This window comes from Aristolochia californica, unplaced genomic scaffold (genome assembly GCF_029961685.1).
Source record: "Aristolochia californica isolate CCGP_79_NKW_82.1479 unplaced genomic scaffold, dmAriCali1.0.hap1 SCAF_9, whole genome shotgun sequence".
NCBI classification, from domain to species: Eukaryota; Viridiplantae; Streptophyta; class Magnoliopsida; order Piperales; family Aristolochiaceae; genus Aristolochia; species Aristolochia californica.
Genome location: NW_027182290.1, coordinates 3,372,139 through 3,395,459, shown reverse-complemented (window position 1 = coordinate 3,395,459; position 23,321 = coordinate 3,372,139). Strand labels below are relative to the sequence as shown.

General features: G+C 39.3%; 1 protein-coding gene across 2 annotated transcripts in view; it reads right to left on the bottom strand.

Moving 5' to 3' along the window:
- Positions 1-23,321, bottom strand: part of LOC137941160 (protein CHROMATIN REMODELING 25) — a 32,169-nt gene that overhangs the window by 7,055 nt on the left and 1,793 nt on the right. The window contains exons 3-20 of one of the 2 annotated variants that reach the window (XM_068786451.1): positions 21,657-21,743; positions 21,308-21,548; positions 21,116-21,241; positions 20,918-20,974; positions 20,740-20,826; positions 20,447-20,542; positions 20,233-20,283; positions 19,144-19,218; positions 18,959-19,045; positions 13,171-13,262; positions 12,966-13,098; positions 12,452-12,595; positions 12,251-12,364; positions 12,084-12,167; positions 11,900-11,977; positions 11,773-11,831; positions 6,654-6,852; positions 6,458-6,556 (exon numbers count right to left, since the gene is read on the bottom strand). In XM_068786451.1, the coding sequence (XP_068642552.1) occupies positions 6,458-6,556; positions 6,654-6,852; positions 11,773-11,831; positions 11,900-11,977; positions 12,084-12,167; positions 12,251-12,364; positions 12,452-12,595; positions 12,966-13,098; positions 13,171-13,262; positions 18,959-19,045; positions 19,144-19,218; positions 20,233-20,283; positions 20,447-20,542; positions 20,740-20,826; positions 20,918-20,974; positions 21,116-21,241; positions 21,308-21,548; positions 21,657-21,743 (1,909 nt within the window). The remainder of the gene's footprint in view (positions 1-6,457; positions 6,557-6,653; positions 6,853-11,772; positions 11,832-11,899; positions 11,978-12,083; positions 12,168-12,250; positions 12,365-12,451; positions 12,596-12,965; positions 13,099-13,170; positions 13,263-18,958; positions 19,046-19,143; positions 19,219-20,232; positions 20,284-20,446; positions 20,543-20,739; positions 20,827-20,917; positions 20,975-21,115; positions 21,242-21,307; positions 21,549-21,656; positions 21,744-23,321) is intronic. The other variant, XM_068786452.1, reaches the window with a different exon arrangement.

The following is a 23,321-nucleotide window of genomic DNA, read 5'->3' as shown; positions in this document are numbered from 1 at the left end:
ATCCGCTTTCTAAGGGAAATTGATTTAAACTTTTTATAAAAAGAAATGTGATGAGATCATTCGGGTTGAGTAAGGGACCTTTGTTCCTCGGTGCTGCCGAGATCTGTGATTTGAGAGAGGAAGAGCTTCTCAGCATTGTTTGCAAATCGACATTCTAAGGACAAAGATTTGAGGTCGGCCTTGAGAAACTTGAGCTTGAGTGGAAAGGCCCAGCATGCATTACTTGTGGTGACAATGTCACTTCACCAATTGGCAAGTAAGGAGCTGAAGTTTGTCTCCCTCAGCCAACAATTTTCAAATCAGAATGGTTTATTACCTTAGGAATCAAACTTGGTATCCAATTGAATAGGCCAGTGATCCGAGCCAGCTTGTTGAGTACCTGAACAATGATGTTTTCATTTAATCTAATCCAATTGCCATTTCCAAAAAAACAATCAAATTTGGACAAGATTGCTTGTTGCTACCGATTTGACAACTGAATTCTTTTGCAGAGAGGTAAATTTCTTCAAGTTCGCAGGCTCTCATTGAGGAAGAAATTTTGGCAGCAGGTGGGGATTTCTCATTGCAGAACTAGATGGTTTTGAAGTCACCAGCAAGTAGCCATGAGAAAGACCAGCAATACATCAAGTCAAGAAGTTCATCCCAAAAGGCCAATCGCTCCCTATAGCACTTAAGCATGTATCTCCAACAAGACACTAGACATTCCTAAAGCATTTGTCACGAACTTGCAAGCCAATGGAATAAATGCCATGTTTTGAATCTAAAACATCAATAAAGATAGAATTTCAAAGGATAATAATGCCTCCAAAGTGCCCAGTTGCATTAATAGCCGTCCATTCAAGGCTACTACAGCTCCAGAGGTCAAGGGCAGAGTGAGGTGGCTGGTTCAGGTTTTCACAATTTAAATTTGGAATTAGGTGGGGTGTGGAGGAAGGTAATGATGTGGATTTCACACTCAATCATGTTCGGTCTAACATGGGGATTTGCAGTGGCTCGGTGTTGAGTGGTTGAGTCGCACTCGATGACTTGGTTCTGTCATCTCAGGGTGGAGTGTCCACACAGCAGGCAATGGCTGGTGCTCAAGTCTTCATAGATGATTTTGATCCAAAAGAAAAGATCCCCAACTAAAAGAAGGAGACCCTTGATGGTGATCCATTGTCCATAAGAGCAGTTTGTCAATGCAAGGGTCTAGTCCTTAGTATTGAGGATAGGTGAGTCGGAGTTGGTCAATATGCCTTTAGCTACAAGTTTGTCCTCCGAAGTTTGGAAGAGGATGAGCCATTTTTTGTTTTTGATATAGGATTGGATGAGTGTGTAGGGCAGCTGGAGGTGGTTAGTAAACCAGTTGGATATGAAATGGTTGGTGGTATGGTTGGTTGTTGTTGTAACTACCGGGGCATGGGCTAGTCTTTCTCTTCCATCGGTCAAGGTGTGAGCAGGTAGATTGATTATGAGTGGTCTTCCTCGTTCTCAATAAGTGGGGAAGTTGGAAAGGGTGGTGGTTGTTTCAGGTTAGAGGGAATGAGTGGAGGTGGTGATGGTGGTGATGTTTGTCGTGTTGGTGGTGATTGGCTTGTGTATGTTGGGGCAAGCTGGTGCGATTTCGGTGCAGCTGTCTTAGTGGCTGGAACTGGAGGAAAGAGTGGTGTAGGCTGTTTTCCTTGCTCAATGTTTGGTGAGTGATTAGGGAGGCTGTTCCGGAAAGCTTGCCAACTGAACCTAGAGCAAGTGTTCTCAGGGATGTAAATTCTCGCCATTATGGTGCCATCACGACATTGAGTGATCTTGCATTCTCTTGTATTTTTGTAGCTAAAGGCAGAGAAGTAAAAAACCAGATTAGCCATCTAGAATTCTCTTGTTCGGTGGCCAGGGTGATGGTCGTCTTTCACAATATCAAACTGCTTAATGAAGGTTGCACAAGCAATAGCCGGGATTGAGATGAAAGGATCTCTTGTCGTGGGTTTTGGCTGTTACTCGGATTATCTTACAAATGTGATCAGCAGCTTGGGCAATATGCTTGTGTGTCCATATTTGAAGTGTGTATCAGGTGGGAGATTTGGGCTCTCGAGTTGTTTCCCTTTTCAAGCAGTTTTGCTTAGAACTGTCTGTCAAGCAATGTCTTCCTCTAAACAAACATTGGTCTTCGTCCTTGGTCTCTCCGCTACAGTCTAAGAAGCGATCCCTCGATGTATCTAAATGCGTCATCATGATCAGTGTCCCTAGAACGAAGTCTTTCTCACATTGTTTAGACACTAGGGAGATCGGTTTTCCAATTATTCCATCACTGTTTTTCGCTTCTCATTCCAGTGTCAGAGAATCACATCCCTTTCTCTTCCACCATCTTCTCCAATTCGCTCTTCTCCATCATTGTTTCTCCATTCATCTCATGCCCTTGCTTCAACTTCCGCTCGCCATAGAGTGGATGCCTCTATTGGTTGGAAGGTTCTGTCAATCAATCACCATTAGCACTTCAAATTACAAAATCCTCCTTCTAGTGGCACCTAATGCTTGGACATCCATCTCCAAAGAAGCTCTGTTAGTTGTTTCCAAAGTTGCCTTGATACTTTGTCTTTTCAATGTGAATCGTGTCAGCTTGGGAAGTACCATAGATTGTCTTTTCCTTCTCATCAACAACATGGTCATAATTTGTGTGAAAATGTTCACTCAAATGCATGGTTATCAATATGTTGTCTCTTCTATTAATGATTATAGTAGGACAACTTGAGTGTGTGTATACATCTCAGCAAAATGATATGGCTAAGAGTATGAATCGCCACCTACTTGAAGTTGCTCATACAATGATGTTTCAAATGAAAGTTCCTAAAATCATTGGGATGATGCTGTTCTCACAACTTGTTTCTTGATTAATAAGGGTGGACAAATACCACTATGTATTTTCGAGCTCGACAATGAGTTATTTTGTCTTTGCCCAGATGCATTGGGTTTGTTAGCTATGTTCATGTTTTCGGTTCCTCCATTGATAAATTACCCCTAGAGTTGGTTAATATTAGTTTCTCAGGTATTCATGTTTTCAAAAGGGGTATAAATGCTATTGTCCATCCACTAGGAAAACATATATCTCAACAAATGTTACCTTTTCTTAAAACATTCTTTTCTTTTCTCAGTCATCCGAGTCTGTTGATCAACTTATGGATGTTGATGTTGTTGCCCCGCTTCCTATGGACAATGTTCCAAGGACTTTTAGGTTCCTTCAATTGTTCCAAAATCATCAAAGGCAAATGCCTTTCATGAGTATTTTTGTAGTGCCTCCTCCACCCGTGCCAATGCCTTCCTCGTTAGTTGTTCCTAAGGTTAGTGATCTGAATCTTCCAGTTTCTCTTCACAGGAGTATTTGTGCTTGTACACAAAAAGGTACCAAGCACCCTATTTCCAAATTTGTGTCATTCGATAACTTGCCAGATGTCTCTAAAACCTTTGCACTATCCTTGTCCACTTCCTTCTTCAATGCAGAAAGCATTGGTGTCACCATGTTGGAAATAGGTCTTGGATGTTGAGATGGAAGTTTGTGCGAGGCATCACTTAATATTTAGGCGAGCCACCACCTGACCCGACCATAGTAGGATATCGGTTGGTGTATATGGTCAAATATAAGGTTGATGATTCCATTAAGAGGCATAAAGTTAGACTTGTAGCCAAAGTTTATACGCAAACTTATGATGTGGATATCTTCAAGACTTCTCCCAGGTTATCTTTTCTTCAGATTTTGGTATCTATTGTGGTTAATCAAGGCTAGAGGTTATACCAACTTGATCTCAAAAATGTCTTTTTGTATGGAGACTTGGCTGACGAGGTGTATATAGAGCAACCTCCTAAATATGTTGCTCAAGAGGAGACTGGAAAAGTATGTCGATTCCATAAAGCTATCTATGGCCTCAAGCAAAGTCCTAGAGTTTGGTTTTGAGAAATTCGGCAGTTTGGTGATGTCCTTGGGATTTCAAAGTCATTGTGATCACTCATTATCCGTATTGAAGAGTTCCTTTGGCATTGTTGCATTGATTGTGTACATTGATGACATAATACTATCTGATAGTGACAAAAAGGTGAATTAACAACGTAAAAGAACATCTAGCAAATCACTTTCAAACCAAGATTTATGGACGCTAAAATACTTCCTCGAGATCAGAGTAGCAAGAAGCAAGACAAGTATTTTCTGACTCAAAGAAACTATGTGACTGATATGTACATGAATATGGGTTGCTAGGAGCTAAACTTATCAAAACTTCTATAAAAGTTGGTTGTAATCTTCATGAGGAAAATAGAGATGAGCTCAAAGATAGGACAATGTATTGGAGGTTGGTAGGCAAGCTTATTAATGCCACAATGACCAGACCTTTGCAATGTGTATGAGCACAAGTATCACAATATTCTCAAACTGACTGTTATAAACTGGATAAAAAATCCACTTTGGGATATTGTGTGTTTGTTAGAGGCAATTTAGTAAGTTGGAAAAGCAAAAAGCAGGTTGTAGTTACCTATTCCAGTTCTGAAGTTGTGTAAAGTCAGGTCCAAGGCCTATCCCAAAATGACTAGCCAACTTAAGAAGCCTCTTTCCCAACTAATAAACTCAAGATCTTTGTACTCACTAATACATGTGAGACTATTCCTCAACACTCCCCCTCACGTGTAAGCCCTCTTTTGTGGCTCTACAAGTGGATAAGTTAGGTGTAGGCCCTCTTTTGTGGCTCTACAAGTGGACAAGTTAAGTGTAAGCCCTCTTTTGTGGCTCTATAAGTGGATAATTTAGGTGTAAGACCTCTTTTGTGGCTCTACAAGTGGATAATTTTAGGTGTAAACCATCTTTTGTGGCTCTACAAGTGGATAATTTAAGTGTAGGCCCTCTTGTGTGGCTTTATAAGTCGATAACTTAGGTGTAGACCCCCTTTTGTGGCTCTACAATTGGATATATTAGGTGGAGACCCACATATGAGTACCCGCTCTGATACCATGTAAAGTTGGGTCCAAGGCCCATCCCAACACGACTAACCAACTTAGGAAACCTATTTCCCAACTAATAAACTCAAGATCTTTGTACTCACTAATCCATGTGGAACTATTCCTTAACACTCCCCCTCACGTGTAGGCCCTCTTTTGTGGCTCTAAAAGTGGATAAGTTAGGTGCAGGCCATCTGTTGTGGCTCTATAAGTGGATAAGTTAGGTGTAGGCCCTCTTCTGTGGCTCTACAAGTGGATAAGTTAGGTGTAGGCCCTCTTTTGTGGCTCTACAAGTGGATAAGTTAGGTGCATGCCCTCTTTTGTGGCTCTACAAGTGGATAATTTTAGGCGTAGGCCTCTTTTGTGGCTCTACAAGTGGATAATTTTAGGCGTAGGCCTCTTTTGTGGCTCAACAAGTGGATAATTTAGGTATAGGCCCTCTTTTGTGGCTTTATAAGTGGATAATTTAGGTGTATGCCCTCTTTTGCGGTTCTACAAGTCTATAATTTAGGTGGAGACCCACATATGAGTGCCCGCTCTGATACCATGTAAAGTTGGGTCCAAGGACCATCCCAAAATGACTAACCAACTTAGGAATCATCTTTCCCAACTAATAAACTCAAGATCTTTGTACTCACTAATCCATGTGAGACTATTCCTTAACAAACTGTATAGAGCAATGACTCATATAGTTAATGAGCTTTTTGCAGATGAAATTTGTGTCGCAAGAATTGGGCTTCCTGGTTAAAGAGGCCATGATTATGTACTGTGACAATCAAGCTACCATAATCATTGCAAGTAATCCTGCATTTTATGAAATGACAAAACATGAGAAGGTTGATTGTCACTTTATTAGAGATGCAGTCATGAGTGGAGCAATGGTTACTCTCTATGTCAAATCTAGTGATCAACTTGGTAATGTGTTTATCAAAGCTCCAAAAAAACTAGATCACAGAAAAACAAGATCATAAGATTTTTTATAACAAATTGGGGCTTCTAGATATATATACTCCAGCTTTATGGGGAGAGTTATAATTGCAAATGTCAAAGGTATTTTGGGTATTTTACATATTTGTTTTCCCCTCTATGGCTAGGATAGCATTCCTCTATTTATGATGTACATTGGGTTTCATTTTTAGGTTTATAAAATGTGTATACTAGGAGATAAAAGTAATTGAGTCTAGAGGGGCATTTATGCTATTGTATTAAATTTTCACAAAGTGACTATTTAATAAAGAGAGGCCGAATTTTGACCTCTGAGAAGAGTGTTGCACTCTGCAGTACTTCTGATTTCTCTTCTTCCTCTTCTCTCTTTCCTCTTTCTTCTCTATTTTATCTATTCCACTCAATTTTACAAATCCTCCACTAGTTGATCTTCTGCTCTAATAACTTACTAAAGAACAAAAAGAAAACAGAAGAAAAGTGCTGCAACAATGTCTGAGGCCCTTCTGCAAGAAAGGATGAATTACCAAACATTAAAAGAAAAAACATTTTTTTGGCACACCTCATCACCAGCCGATGCTTGAAAAATTACATCAGGGACTGTTGTGGGATAAAAATGGTGCCCCCAACTTCCCAAATCCTCTTCAAGAGGTGTCCCCACCTGATGATACATTTTAAAACATGATATTAGAAACCAAGCCATTGGGAAATAGTACAACAGATCAAGCATGATGTACAGGAAAGAATTTTTGGCCCACCTGTTTCTCTGAGCTTTTTAACTTATATAAGCATCCAGCTACCTCAGCAAATCCACCTATATCAGGCATTTCCATATTAGCTACAGTTCCTCTGGTTGAATCATTAGTATGTTTCTCTTCTGCATCACATCGGTCAGCCTCCACATTCAAGTCAATCAATTTACAGCGCATACAATTCAGATTTTCATGTATCTCAGACCTACAAAAAAAAAAAAAGGCTAAAAGGTCAAGCTGATTTTAAATTTACTCAACAAGATTTTCTTTTTTTTTTAAATAAAGCGATATTTTATTATAAAAAGCAAAGCAAAACAAAAACAGAAGATTAGAGGAGCTCTTCTCCTACAACCACGGATTAGAGGAAGGCTCCATTTTTAGCAAGAGAATCAGCAAACAAGTTTGCTGATCTCGGGGTATGAGTCCAATAACATTGAATAGGGGAGATAAGATAAAAAAAATGTTGTGGAGAACACTCCAATGACGACAAGGAGGAGTAGAGGATGTGTCGTTTCTCTTCTAGAACCCACCTGCCCAGCCTGGGCAAGCTTCTGTTGGCTGTCTGCATTGCTTTCGTTCCTTGGTGCCTCTAGAAAGAAAGGTACTCCAGACGGTTTGACTATACTATCCACTCTGCTATTGAGGTTTCCTTCACTGCCACTGGGCTCATATCTACCTGGATTAGCACCCAGAAAGAGTTTGTCTGCCTCTTTGTGCCCCGGTCTGCACCAATTGAAAGATTATCACTCAGATGTCTGTCCCCACAACCCCCCGCCGAGTTGTAGTGTGGGAGCCTCCTTCCTCTAGATATTATAAGGTAAACTTTGATGGTAGCACCTTTGGGAACCCATGTTTGGTTGGGTTTGGTAGGGTGATTTTTTATCCAAGGGACACTGTCATCCTTTCTTACCCTGGCCCTCTCGGAATTGCTGACTCAATCACTGCTGAGCTCTCCAGTCTCCTTCACGCCTTGCAAAATTTACAAAACCGCTTCAGTGGTCCCCTTATCATGGAGGGAGACTCCAAGATTGTCATTGGATGGTGTTCCACCTCAACCTTCCCTCCATGACATCATTGGCAGATTTTTCTTGATATTTTGAACATTGTATCCACCATTTCTTGTACTTGGTCTAATGTAGTTAGCTCAGCCAATTCGGCTGTTGATTTGTGAGCTAAATTAACCCCCCCCCCCCCCCCCCTTTTCAATCTCTTGTGGTTAGGGGAGGTCTCCCTTGATGTATCTGATGTATCTTCTCTTTCTTTGAAATAAAATTATCAACATTTAAAAAAAAAAAAGGAGTAGATGTGGTAGAGCACCAGTTGATGACGACCAGCGAGTCACCTTCAATGATGAGGGGACCATTGAGGTGACGTCGGAAAAGGAGGAGACTATGGTAGAGAGAGGAGAGCACTGCTGTCAAAATTTAGCTTTAGATAGCCAACAGGAGGGGGGTACATGCAGTGTTGATGGGCGGATGATGGCTGCACGTCATACCAGCAATGGTCAACCAATTGAGTCGCAGGGATGAGCTGAGTAATCTGAATTCCCTTTTGGTATGAAGCTAGGACTAGACTGGGCCAATGATTTTGTTGATGATCATCCTAGGAAAGCAGGCTTTGAAGTTGAAGCGCCTATTATTACGTTCTTTCCAGATGGCCTAGGGAGTGTGGCCAACGGCAGAAGAGATCAAGACTCTACCCAAAGTGGGAAGAAAGGGCCGAGAAGCAATCTTTAGGGTAGTGAGGAGATCACTGGGAAGGCATAATTGAAGGTCGAAGTGATTGAAGATGCCAAACCAAACAGTCTAGGAGAATTGGCAATGAAGGAGAAGGTGATTGGTCGTCCCTTCAACAGCATAGCAAATTGTACATAGAAGGGAGGGGGAGGTGTTGGCCAGTCTGCGGAGATTTGATGTTGTGAAAATTCTACCTTTGAGTGGGGCGGCCAACTTCCAGATGCAATAGATGTTGCTACGATCCACCAAGGGATGCCAACCATTGATGAGATGGTAGGCGGAGGAAATCGAAAATAAGCCGTCCCGCTCCAGGTGCCAAATGATCTTATCTTTGGTATTAGGACGAACAGTGGTGCCTTGAAGAACCTTGAGGAGGGACGTGGCTAGGGTAGCTTCCTCATCATTGAGGCCTCGACGAAGAAATAAATTCCAATCATCTGGAGATACCAGGAAGACGTGACAAATGCTTTGGGTTGGCAATTGATCTAAAGGAGGGGGGGCGAAAGAGTTGTTGAGAGGGCTAGAGTCGCACCACTAGTCAGTCCAGAAGTTGAGACTTTCACCATTTCCGACAAAGAATCTGATTCCCTTCTCAAGGAGGCCAAGGAGAGGGAAGAAAGTCCGCCAAAGGGAGGAGAGATTATGACATCTTCCCTAGCAATCCACCAAGGCTAGGTCCAACCAAAACAGGAAGCAATCATCGGCCTCCAGATAGCAGTAGGGGTGGCGTTGAATCTCCATAATCATTTAAGAATGAATGCTCTGTTGATGTTGTGGGTTTGCCGAATGCCAAGCCCGCCTCTGATTTTGGGCATGCAGATGTCATTCCATCCGACCAGGTGATATTTGAAGCTAACTTCAGCGCCTTTCCAGAGGAAATTCCTTTTGAGCCCTTCAATTTCCCGACAAATTGCCATTGGGCAATGGAGGAAAGATAGGAAATAATTGGGAATTCCTGCGAGACATGAGTTAATGAGAGTAAGTCTACCTGCCTTAGACAAGAGACGCCCACACCAAGATGCAAGGCGATGCCCGAGAGTTCCAGCACCGGATCCCAAAGATGCTTGCGAGGTATACCCTCGAAGAGCGAGAGGCCCAAGTAAGAAGTGGGCATGGAGCTGATTCCGTAATTCAGATAAGAGGCCATATCTTTGAGAAGTGTAGGATGAATGTGGTAACCGATGAGAGAGCTCTTCGTCCAATTAATTTTCTGACCGAAGGTTATCTCAAAGATGTTCAGTAGAGCCTTGAGATTTTGATTTGATCCATTGAACCGATGCCGAATATCATTATGTCATCGGCAAATTGTAGCAAAGGAATGTTGAAAGCTGGTTGGGAAGCAACGGGTTCAAACCATTGGAGACGGTGGGCAGTGTAGATCAGATCAGCGTTGATAAGTACTAAGCCATAATATTAAAAAGAAGAGGGAAGCGAGGGTCCCCTTAGCGAAGCCCTCTAGAGCTCTTGATGTATCCACAATTGGTGCTGTTGAGGAGAAGTGAAAAAGATGAGGAGGAGATACAGCTTCTAATCCAAAAGCGCCATTTGACACCAAAACCCATCGAGTTGAGGAGGTCGCCAAGCAAATTCCAGTTCACACGGTCAAAGGCCTTTTCCAAATCGATTTTGAGCGCAAATTTAGGCTCTCCAGCCATCTTGAAATGATTGAGGATTTCATAAGAGATCATGACCGTATCAAAGATAGAATGAACTTTGATGAAAGCGCATTGGGCAGGATGAGTTAGCAAGGAAGGGCTGGTTTGAGATGGTGTGAGAGAATTCGGGCTACGATTTTGTAACTGCTGGAAATGAGACGATGGGTCTAAAATCAAAGGGATGCTCAGCTGAATTCTTCTTCAGGATTTAGGCTATGAAGGTGGCTCCCAAGCTGTGGAAAGAGAGACCATGATGGTAAAAGGTTTGGACCGTGGCAATGATATCCTCTTTAAAGACAAACCAGCAATGACGGAAGAATTCGCCGTTGAAGCCATCCGGTCCAAGGGCAGTACAGGGGCAGACCGAGAGTGGCACTTCCAATCTCCAAGGCCGAGAAGGGAAGGTCCAATAGGTTGGCAACAGTGCTAGAGATGGATGGAAATTGAAGGTTGGGGATTTTTGGCTGACGAGACCAGTCGTCTCTGTAAAGATCTGCAAACAATTCAAGAAAAGTGTTAGTAGGGTTCGGTCCAAGTCACTACTTCATTGAGGCAAAGAGAGTTGATGTGGTTTGTTCTCCGCCTAGAGGAGGCCACAGCATGAAGAAATTTATTGTCATAGCTTTTGGAGAGCCATCTGAAACGGGCTCTTTGCTTCCAATGAATGCTAGATAAGTGGTTGAGAGAGAGGACGTGTGATTGGAGAGTGAGGTGGCAAGAGAATTTAAAAGCTGAGAGAGGATGTGTGATTGGAGAGTGAGGCGGCAAGAGAATTCAAAAGCTGAGAGAGGTCTTGATTCATCTTCGATGTGGTCCAGCTCAGTAATACAGTTGATAGCTTGGTCTTTTGAAGCAACAGAAACAGCACTACGGGAAGCAGCCCAAGTCTAGAGGTGCCTCTTCATGGCCTTGAGTTTAAAGGGAAGGCACCATTTTTTGAAGGTGTTAGAGAGATGAAACCAGTGACAAGAAAAGCTCAGAAGGAATTCAGAATCAACGAGACAGGAATTTTTTAAACGAAATGGCTTGGGGCCCCAATGACCCATTTAGTGTCAAGCAAAATAGGCCAATGATCAGAGCATATACAGTTGACAACTTTCCCAGAGGCTTGATGATAGAGACTGAGCCAATTGTTGTTGGCAAAGAACCGAACCAGTTTGGATAGAATGGGACGGGATTGCTGACAATTGGACCAAGTGTATTTATTGCCGGATAGGGAAATTTCATCGAGTTCACATCCATCAATAAGATCAGTGAAATGGCACATGGAAGAGGTGATTCTGAGGCAGGGGGAGACCTGTCAGAGCAGAAGCAGATCGTGTTGAAATCTCCAGTGAAGAGCCAAAGTCGTCTGGCAGATTTGAGTGAGGGCAGCGAGTTCTTCCCAGAAGAATCGGCGCTCCCAATAGTGATTAGGACAGTAAACGCCAACAATACATTGACTTGATTAATTATTTAAATGAAAATTGCCAAGTTCCTCCAGAACAGTATTGATGAGTTTAGACCACAACATAAAAACAACCACACTTCACTTTCTCTGATGATTACACTTGACAAATGAGCACCTACTGTGTGAGTTTTTGCCAGCTGACCTTGTACATATTTATGGCTGCTCCAGTGACATCTCTTGGAGCCTGTAATCTCATACAGGGCACTAAACTCCTGGACAAATAAAAGTGGTGCTTGCTTCCGTATGAGGACAAGGAGTTATAGCAATTTGGACTTAAGGGTTACCTGACATTTGCATGAAAAGTGAAGAGATCGCGTAGGTCTTCTCTTGACAGGAAATTTTCCTGCAGTTGGAGATATAAAGTGACTAGAGAGATGAGCAAGCAAAGAGAAAAAAAAGAAGAAGACAAACCTGTTGTGTCACAGTATCCATTTGCTCCTGTTGAATAACTTTCTGGAGCCCTTCTTTTGACATTTGACGTTGGTAGACCTATTGAAGACAAAACAAGAAAACATTATGAGAGTCTAAGCATGTAAAAGATATTCAATCACAGGAAATATACATTTCTCTTCTCACTCCTTAAAAATATCCAAACCTTCTCTTCAATTGTTCCAGTACTTAAAAATCTATATATATATACTCTCTTCTTCTGCCCATCCCGCCATATCCTTGCAGCAGCCTATTGGATCAAAAAATGAGACAAGTAAGCAAATATGATAGTAAGCTCCATGTTACCAAAATCAGCATGAAGAATACAATTACCTGCTTGTCATTAGCTGGATTCCAATCAGGATCAAACAGGACTAGACGGTTGCCACCAATCAGGTTAAGCCCACAACCACCAGCCTTACTACTTAAGAGAAATGCAAATTCATCCTATCCAAACTAATAAGCCAGTTTCATTAAATATTAAAGGTAAAGTAATTACATAGATATCTTGCATGGGTCTTATGTGTATCCTACCTTAGAAGGGTCATTGAAACGATTGACCAGCTTTTGTCTTTTGCCAATAGAAGTGGTTCCATCAAGCCTTAAGTATGGGTATCTTCTTTCACGACAGAGTTGAGAAAACAGATCCAGGGTCTGATAGATATAAATGAAGGTCATCTAAATCATAGAAATAAACTTGAAATAAATACCATTTGTTACTAACAACTTTTTTGGTGAATGTTATCCAGACAAACATGAAATGGTGTATTGGAGTGTAAGACACAAATGAAGAAACTCGTACATTAACATTTACGGACTTCATTGTGATCTTTGAACAACAAGAGAAAAATTAAAAAATTAAACATTTTCACTAAAATAACTTTGAAAATTCAGGTTTTCCAAATCATCGTGAACTGCAAACAGAAAAACAAACACTTGTGTTGGTAACTTAATTCCCTCATTCCAGACCACTTTCCAAAAAACACAGAAACACTGCTATCTGTAACTTCATTCCTTCATTCAAAATCGTTGTTTTATTTCCACAAACCTGAGTATAGTTTGAAACTAGTACAATCCGATCATTTGTTTTCTGTCGCAGATGGGCCAGTAATCGAGCTAAGACATGCATCTTTCCAGAAAGTTCTACCCAAATCCCATGACCACCAGTCCATGACCCTGATCTATCACAAAAGCAAAGATAAATCCAGATAACTCCAATTCATGTTGAGACAAAATATGAATCAATTACTCACCTTCCAGAAAATAGTTCTGGAGGGAAAAAACGTAAACAACCCTCCAAACCCACAGTACCAGCACCCCCATTTCGAATAGTATCATAAATGAGCTGCAAGACGAGCAAGAATCACCATTGATTAGCACATGAAAGCAATTCAAACTTTGAGATAGCATAAAATGAGGACAACTAGAATGCACTATATGGTTTGAAAACTTAGACATGATAACTCCTCAAAAACAAGAGGCTCACTAGTGAGTAACTAGGTTTTCTGTTCAGAGAAAACGAATTCAAGATCCTAAAATCCTACAGCTCATCCACATTGAATAAACTTGGAATTCCTAATAAAAGACAGTTCAAATTTGAAATCCTTGAATCCTGGATCTCAGTCACTCTGAACGTTATTGGAATTGGTAACACCTATCAAAAGGTATAAATCAGGCAACTCATAAAAAAAAAAAAGGTATCTGTATAGTACTGATAACAAAAAAAGTAAAGCGAATAACATAACTAACCCTCCGCCAGTCATTACAAGACTCTACATTATGTCAGAATTACAAAGATGTCACCATATGGCTTAACCACTGGCAAGCAGATAAGAATAAGTCTATTGAGCAAAATTACGATAACACCATTACTAATGATGCGCAGTGGCAGGATCCAGTTATAAGTGGGTCCAAGTGGGCCCTGCCTGTATCAACCATTGACGTTTTTAATAGATTCACCGTGCTATTGAAGTCTAAGAGGTGCCCCCATATGTCCTAGATGAACATATCTCAGCTTCTGAACAGGTAACCCGGAAAGACTCAATCGTGCATCGGCCAAAGGATGCACAATCTGTTTGGCCACCTATAACGTTCACGTATTCTAGGAAAAAGTCGAAGGTACGCCTGCCAATAGCTCATTGTCTTACAGTGTCTCCTACTTCTCATCAACCTGAGAAGATGATCTTATAAAGATAAAAAGCAGATATCTCTCTTCAAAATTGTTTTGCTGCTTTTGCAACATCAATGGGTCTCACAGAGGACCGCATTGAGGATACTACTGGTTCATTTCCTCTCACATTTGTCCCCAAAAATCACAAGTGATACATTTCAATGTCAAGTATCCTTCCATGGAACATGCATGGGCTTGGCTCTCTTTGTTAGTGAGCCATTGTTTGAGACTTATCAAAGAGTAATAAGATATCAGTGGCATGTTTACAGAAGACAAAAATTGCTAACATGAATGACTCAATTGTTTGAGATATATGTTATAATTCACATTTTCAGTGGGTGTCGGTTGATGGCAGTGGAACAGCTGGAGGTATTCTTTTAGTCTGAGATTCAAACTTGTTGGACATCTTAGCCACTTCAATGGTAGATTTTAAGTTGCAGCAGTTCTTAAGTACCTTACTGATAATTTTTCTTAGTTGGCTGTGTCCCTTTACAGACCCGTCTTCTCTTGACAGACATGTTTTCTGGACAGAATTGCATTCTTATATGACTTGATGGTCCTTGCCATGTATGCTTGGAGGAGATTTTAAAGTTACATGATTCCTTCTGAAAGACTTAGTGACTGCAATAGCTTGAATTCATGTATGGTTCTGTTCTTTGACTTTATAATGGACAATGCTCTAGTTGATATTCCTGTGTCTGGAGGATGTACACATGGACTGATGGCAGGAAAATGCCTATTTTCTCAAAGCTAGATCATTTCCCAGCATCTAATGATTTGTTAAGTCATTATCCAATTGGTGTAGCTCAAATTTTCCCTAGGCTAGCATCTGATCACAGCCCTATCATTTTTTGGGGCAAATGTTCAATCTTGGGGACTACCTCCTTTTGAGTTTGAAGTTATGTGGTTCTTGGATAAATCTTTTACATCTCTTTGTGAACAATGGTGGCAAAGTAATACTGTCCATGGTTCAGCATGTGTTATATTCTCTAAAAAGCTAAAGTGCTTGAAGAGACAAATCAGACATTGATGTAAAGCAGATGTAGCAAAATTTTGAGACAAAAAAATGCCCTTTTAGCAGAAAATTCATGACATTGATCATTTAGAATCAAGTGGGCCTTTCTCTAATGTTGAAGCCTTGTCAAGAGATTTTTCAAAGAGAGATCTCGAAAACCTTATTACTCAAGAAAGTTTGTATTGGAAGAAGAGAGCCAGATTTAGGTGGCTCAAGGGTAAATATGCAAATACAAAGTTTTTCATGCAGTCGCCTCAGCTAATAGAAGACATAATATTATTACTTTGTCATCTGTTATGGACATCTGGTTACTGAGGGCGAGTATTGCTGCTTCTTATATGATTACTTCCGAGGTCTTTATCATGATGATTGCTTAGATGGACCTTTTTCCTGAAAACTTGATCTTCTCATGGTTATCCACCTAATTGACAGATGACCTCATTCAGCCATTCTCTATATAAGAAATACATGCAGGATTGAAACTGATGCTTGATGATAAAGCCCCAGGAACTGATGGTTTTAATCCAGAATTTTATAAGGATTGCTGGTCATTTCTTCAAGGGGATGTCTTACCAATGTTCACCGATTTTATGAGCATAGAATCACTTCTTCCAGCATGGGGGCTTCCTTTATAGCACTAATGCCTAAAAATGATGATGGTGAAGACACGCCTTCAGATTTCCAACTTATTGAACTTGTTTCCAGTAACTATAAATTGATCTCAAAAGCACTTTCAGTCAGGCAAGCAACGGCTCTCCCTCATGCTATCAGTGAATTTCACAGTACTTAAAGGATCGCCAAATTCTTGACTCAGCCCTTATTGCACATGAAATTGTTGATGATTGTAGAAAAGCAAAGGGAATAATGTTTGGTAATAAAGTTGGACTTAGAGAAAGCTATCTACTGTGTAATCTGGAAGTTCTTGGATAGGATTATGACTAAAAGGGTTTTCTCAAAAGTTGAGAGTTTGGATGTCCAGTTGTCTTTCTTCCCCTACATTTTTTCGCTATTGTTGAATGGCACAGTAAAAGGCTACTTTAAGGGATTGGGGTGTCCATCAAGGAGATTCCTTATCTCCTCTTTTATTTAATCTGGTTGGTGAAGGATTACATGCTCTTCATCAATTTGCAGTGGATGCTGGCTGAATTAAAGGCTTTTCTTTTGACTAGGGAAATTTTTCAATTCCTTTACTTCATTTTGCTGATGATGTCATCTTTTTTGTGATGGTTCCCAGGATCTGGTCCTGAATATTAAGGCTTTTTATGCACAACTACTCAGTGTTCTTCAGACAAAACATTAATTGGCAAAAAACTGGAATTTTTGGTGTAAACATGGAGGATAATGAATTGACTGCTTGTGCTTCTATTTTGGGTTGTCAAATTCTTGCTTTACCCACCACTTATCATGGTCTTCCTTTGTTTATGGGGCAACCCTCAAAAAATATTTGGGACAGATGTCTTGAAAAAAATGGAACGGTGTTTATCTTCATGGAAGGGAAGGTTTCTATCCTTTGAGAGGTGTGTTGTTCTTATTACATCGGTCTTATCAGGTATTCCAAATTTCTTTCTCTCTCTTATTCCTTGTCCATCCAGTGTTATTCATTTTCCTTTGACGGGAGGCTGAGAATAACTTTAAATAATCTCTAGTTCGTAGGGACAGAGTTTGAGAAAGGTTCAGGGTGGTCTTGGTATTCTACGAATTAAACTTGTTAGTCCTGGTTGGCTGGTGATCAACCCTTATGTGCTGTTTTTCCATCTTTGTTTAACTTGGTTCGAGAGGTGAACATTTCTGAGGCTATTTCTTGCACATCACTTGTTCCTGGACAGACCTGGTGTTTAAGTTTTCTTTGTGGTCTAAAAGATTCGGAGATCTCAAACCCGGTTGTGAAATTTGTCTTTATAAAGAGACCGGTGCTTGGATCATACAGGCTGTTTTTCATCGGCTTCTTTTTATAAGTTTCTTGTGTCCAGATCCTACTTCTTCTGGATTTAAAGGCTCCAGTATTTCACAGTGAAAAACTCTCCCTGATACTTGGACAGTTTGTCATGGGAGGATTTTGACTGTGATGAGTTACTTAGAAGCGGTAACATGATAGTGTATTACTTATGCAAGTTTTCTAGAGCGGTTGAGGAGACATCACTCATATTCCGCTTCATTGTCCTTTTAGTATGCAGGTTTCAAGCTGTATATTTCGTATAAGTTTGGCATGCTGTCATGCTTCCCTTCCTCCATTCCTGATTTTATTGTTCAATATCATTCAGGCCCACTTTCTAAGAAAGGGAAGGAAATTTGGCACATTTCTCTATCAGCAGTCTTTAGGCATCTTTGAAAGGAGGTAATAATTAGACTATTCGGGGTATTTTCTGTTCAGTCAGAGGAGTTATTGAGAAGATCTTCACTCCATTATGTTATGGGTTTATACGTTTCAGCTCTTCCCCTCTTACCCAAGTGCTATGATAGACATAATTGGTCTGTTTTTTATTTCATTTTCATGTTCCTTCTCTGGTTTCAATGGCACTCTGGTGTCCTCCTCCTGAAGGGTTCCTTAAACTCAATTTTGATTGGAGTTCTTTTGGTAGTCCTAGTCCAGCAGGTATTGGGGAAGTTATCCGTGATCATACCGATGCGCTAGAGGCTGAAATCCATGCTCGTTTGAAGGGAATTCAGATTTATATTCAGCATTTTACTATCCCTTTGATTATTGAAGATTTATATTCAGCATTTTACTATCCCTTTTATTTTCATTTGAAATAAAAGTGGTGAATTGGGCATATTCCTCTGAACTTTTCACTTCAAACAAATAAAGTGACGGAAATTTTTGGAAGTGTGTGAGTGGGTGGGTGGGAGCATCTGGGTTTTGATGATTGAGAATAGCTAGATAGGAATAAACAACTATTTTTGCAAGGAAAAGAATAAAGTTTGATTGGCTTCACAAACTTCGAGGAAAATCCTCAAGTTAGGAAACTTAAAATTTTAATGAAGAAGATGAAAATGCCAAGTATAAACCAATTGGAAATTCAATTGTTGTAGAAACATTTACCCCAATTGAGAAAAGTTGAACCCAAAAAGCTTCCAACAGAGAAAAGAAAAGTTTCTCCCTGTCAATTAGAAAAACAGGGAAAAAGTCCAAACAAGAATTTCAAATTCTGGAGAAAAAATGAGCCTTCTAATATAACTCAGCACTATTTCAAAAAAATATCTGGAGAAAACACAACGGTGAGTTGTCATTTGTTTGATCCAATACCATGATAAGTTTTTTTTTTTTTTTTTGAGCTTGTGACCATGGTAGATCCATCCCAAAATGACTAATCAAGATTAGAAGGCATATCCCAATTTATAAATCTGGAATCTTTCATACCAACAACAGATGTGGAATGTTAACCCAATAAAGCCACATCAGATACAGGACTCTTACCAACCAAAATCATAGCAGAAATAGGACTTTTACCCACTAACATAGAAGATGAATCTACTTGAGTATCAAAGACTACTTTTAATATTGTCTTTTTTAACAGAAATCTGGTTTAGTTCCCCCTAAAAGCACCAAAAAAGATGTGAAGCAAATGAGAAACATAACCATGAGCATAAGCAAAGGAACCTATCCAGAAAGAACATTTCAGAAAAACGCCAATACTAATTTTTATTTTTATTTTTGATAAAGATGTAATTCATTAAAAAGGCGAAAAACACCAATACCAATAATAAGTTAGAAACTAAAAACAAAAAAAAAAAATTTTAATACTTTTAAGAATTGTGTACTTCTCTGAGTCCCAATGCCAGTATCGGGGACATCATCTCAGTCAGTAAATAAAGAAAACTGTTCTCATTTAGGAGAGTCAGAAAGACAGAATCTTGCCTTTGGATGGTTGCATAGCTTTTTCAAAGCAGTAATATATGCAAGAATTTTGGACTGCTTCATTTCCTCAACCACTGCTTGGGTAAACTACAGAGTAGAAAACAACAAAAGAAAAAACATTTAAAAATAGACATTCAGGAGCAGGTAATTAGAAAAGCAGAAGAATATATGAAAAAAATGCTTACATTTTTTGACTGTACAAAATAGCTATATAATTCTGACTGAAGGGGAGTCAGTTTGCAACAAACAACTTCCACTATCTGCACAGAGAAACTCATCACCATCTAACAAAAAGTAAATGGAAATCTTTTATAAGATAATATAGAATAATGTGACAAATTAGAGGAAGAAAACTATATATACAAAATAAAAAAATTCCATTTGTAGAGAGAGAACGAAAAAGGTAAACTACTTAAAAAATGTCCAAAAATTCAAAAAGTTGTCAAATATGACCAGGCCAGAAGACCATTAAAAGATTCAAGTTGTGTCACCCTTAAAAGTACTTGTTAAAATACCAGATCAGGGTATTTTGATCATTTCCCAAATTCTGATTTATCTTAGCATATGTCTGCTAGTTAGATAATTACATTCAACTCTTATGTTACAAGTTTCATTCAAAACAGAGTTGTATTATAGGAGTTATATGAGTCTTTGTAACTAAGGGTATTTTTGTCTTTCGTATAATTATCAGTTAAACCCTTAATAAAAGAGAGAGAGTTCGTGCCCTTGTTTCTCTCAACTTTTCTCAACTTCCCCTCTTCTTCTCTCAACTTTTCTCCCCTTGTTTCTCCCTCAAACTTCTTTACAGCACTGAATTGTAGAGGTGAGGAAGACAATTACTCAGGAAAAGAACTTATCAACTAACCTTTCACAACTAATGGTAAAGCAAACAGAGCCTAAACACCATTGACACATCATAGTCAAGGTTGCCTGGTTGAAACTTGAAATTTGTGAGAGCACATTGCAAATACCAGATCCACAGTTCATTAAGATGTTTAGACTCCCGTCATAAACAGAAGGGTAACCACCAAAATACTTGAAGGATGAGGAAGACAGTCAAACAAGATATCAGGAACATCAAATTTTCTTTGTGAAGAAAATTAAGAGTTTATCTGATAAATATAACCTCCAAAATCCCCAAGGGGCAGAGTAGCACTTATTTAAAAATCATGCACAAAGATAAAAAGAATCAAACAGTTGATAGCGAGTTGCAGTACATCAAAACTAAACAAATGTGTTTGTTCTATAGCATAAATCAGGAGTGGTAGTCTTACTTTTGGAGGTAAGTGATTTGATAGTAAAGTGTTTGTCCTCCTCAATATAAACTGGAAAACAGAAACAAGGTCAAAACTACACATCACCTCAAGTTAGCCAGATAATTGTGACAGACAAAAGCTGGAAAAGCAAAAGGAATACGAGATTCCTCACAACATCAAGTAGATATAAGCAAAATTTGATATTAAGTTGAGTCAACATGGAAAAGCCTACCTGATTAACTTTGGCACTTAATTCTGTCGAACGCTCAATGCCCAACTTTCTCGCATCTGCTGTAGCGCAGGGTTCTCTTCCAGAAATAATTGGGGACTTATTTTAGACACAAATCCCAAAACAAAATAAAAGTCAATCAACTTTTTGAAGAATATACTAACTGATTCAAATACGGTAAATTACAAATTAAATTGAGGAACAGTTATTTATGCACGAGATCACATCCAAAGTTGGGATAACATTTACTAACACAACAAAGATACAGTATATGAAATAAATAATAATCAACATACATCATAGTAACGCCGGAAATAAGCTGCATCTCCCAGTATTCCGGGATTAGTGAAATTAACCATAGCAAAGAACTCCTCCAGGTCATTCTAAAGAAAACAAGAAAGAAAAAATCAATAAGAATTAAAAGCTTCATGAATGTGACACATTAAATAAAATACTAAAGGTCCCTCGTCTTACTTGCATAGGTGTTCCTGATAAAAGAACACGGCGTCTGCATGAAAGAGAAGCCAATGCCTGGTTGATAGCCACATTAGCTTAACAAAGCAATAATAACATTAACAGCCATGGAAGTCCTAACAATTTCGTAAAGTGATGATTCATCTCACAACAAATTATTATACCCATTAGGAAAGAAAATTATTCTTGTTCCCTTACTCGGTTAGTTAATGTCTGGTCATTTTTCAACCTATGAGCTTCATCACAAATTAGAAGGTCACAACTTCCACTTTTCTCAAATTTTGAGGAATGCATCCGGAATGTCTCGTAAGAAATAATAAGTACCTGCAGCATCCTGTGTAAGAAGATTATGGAGGTAAAACCATTAATGATATTAGATGAAAGATCAACCTTGAATGGGCTTGAAGGGCTCAGGAAACTGTCAATTCCAGAGACAACATCAGCTCTGGAACTTTCACAGAGAGAAATAAGCTGGATTCTTGTTCCCACCCATTTGTAAATTTCAGACTCCCAATTACTGACAAGGCTAGTGGGAGTCACTATCATGGCCCTTCCGACCATTGGCTTTCCATCAAAACCCTGGCAAAGAAGAGTGTACAGCAAAGTGATGGACTGTAGAGTCTTCCCTAACCTGCAAATATCAGACCATAGAGACACATGAAGCCAAGGAACAGCAACTCTAAAGACAATCAAAAGACAAGGAGAAGAACCATAACTACTGTAGTAGAAGGAATTTTACCCCATATCATCTGCTAGAATACAACCAGATATTCCAGCAGAACTGAGTATACCAGAAACACATGTGAACATGAACAGCACACCTTCTCTGCAATAAAAGATAAAAAAAAATTAAAAAAAACTCTGAGAAATGAAAGGAAATTAAAATTCAAGCACTGCCCCGTGAACACGAACTGTGTGCATTCTCTGTATCACAAGAAAAATGCAAAAAACAGAAACCAGGTTTATACTCCAGTCAAAAGAAGATGGGCTCACGAAATGGTGTCAGCCACTTTTCATTTTTAGCTCTTCAAATGACCAAGTTTCAAAGATGAGACTAAACCACACCACCTGGGTGGTCTACTGACCACTCAGGTAATCTAAAAAGTTGCTCCTTAATCTTATGATAGAAGTGAGGTGGAAAATGTCAAGGAGAAAAAGATCAGTTATTAGTACACATGGCCTTATGAAGAGATTGGAGTGAGAGCAAGAGAAATAGGAGTATTCGGTTAGTTTTCCTCTGATTTGCTCATAATATAATTTTCAAGACCTTTCAGGCTTCACAAATCTATAAGCTTACAAAGTTAAAACTCTTATAAGATCACAGAAAACTTTTTTAATTCATTTCTGGGTCACTAGGATCAGGAAACTAATATGTTCATACAACACAAAGGAAATGTGCTCATGGATTCTTGACCAATGTGGAGGATTTTGTAACTTGACCTTTGGCTCCATGGTTCTAGTGTGAAATGAGTAATAAAGAATAGAGATGTGTGCCTGTGTATTCAATATTACAGCAAGTCTTCCTTCCATAGATTGATGTGGACATCTTCATTGATATATGGACTTCTCTTTAGTTTTCTTAAGGATTTTCTCAAAATTACTGGAAGCCTTTTGGTTTTGGATGTAGATTTTTATTTTAATAATGAGGGAAATTTCAGTAAGAGAAGAGAGAGCTTGTGACACATCAAACAAGAGGGATGCAACACAGTGCAAATACAGCATCAAAAAAGGAAAAGTAAGTACCATTACAATTCAAAAATGAAAATGACTTTCTAAATGATTTTGAAATATAGCAAGGTCCATAAGAGAAACTCCATTTTTTTCCGAAGGAGTTGGCAGCAAAGTTAGCATATGAAATAAGTGTTTAAGTGACGAAGATACTACCATATCCAGCCGGTCCAAAGGTGCCAAAGAGGGTGGGTGCACTAAGGTTGGATAATGCAATGCTTGGGATAAGTAAGGGAGGTGACAGCGGCACAATTCTGTCCAATGTAAAGCACTTTCGAAACCACCAAGAAGTTAATTCAACAAAACTTGTGGAAGGTTTGCTCATAAATTTGGCTCGCTTAAGAAAAGCTACCTTTCCTTCTACACAGATCTAATACTTTTTATTTCCCTCGAGACTTTCATTTTCTAATAAACTAGCATTATACTGGGCTATGGAGACGTTGACTGCTAGTAAAAAGCTTGAGAAACTATGGAACCACAAGATAAGAGTGTACAAAAGAATAGAGATAGACAGAAGCAAGTGAAGTCCAAAATTACCTTTTAAGATCAGGCAGTGACCCAGAGTACATACTTATCTTCATTGGAGTAGTTTGATCAAGTTGATGTTTTAGTTTGGTTTTTTTTCTTTTGAAGGACTACATAGCAGATGTTCTAAGTGGTTAACCCATAGGAAAGT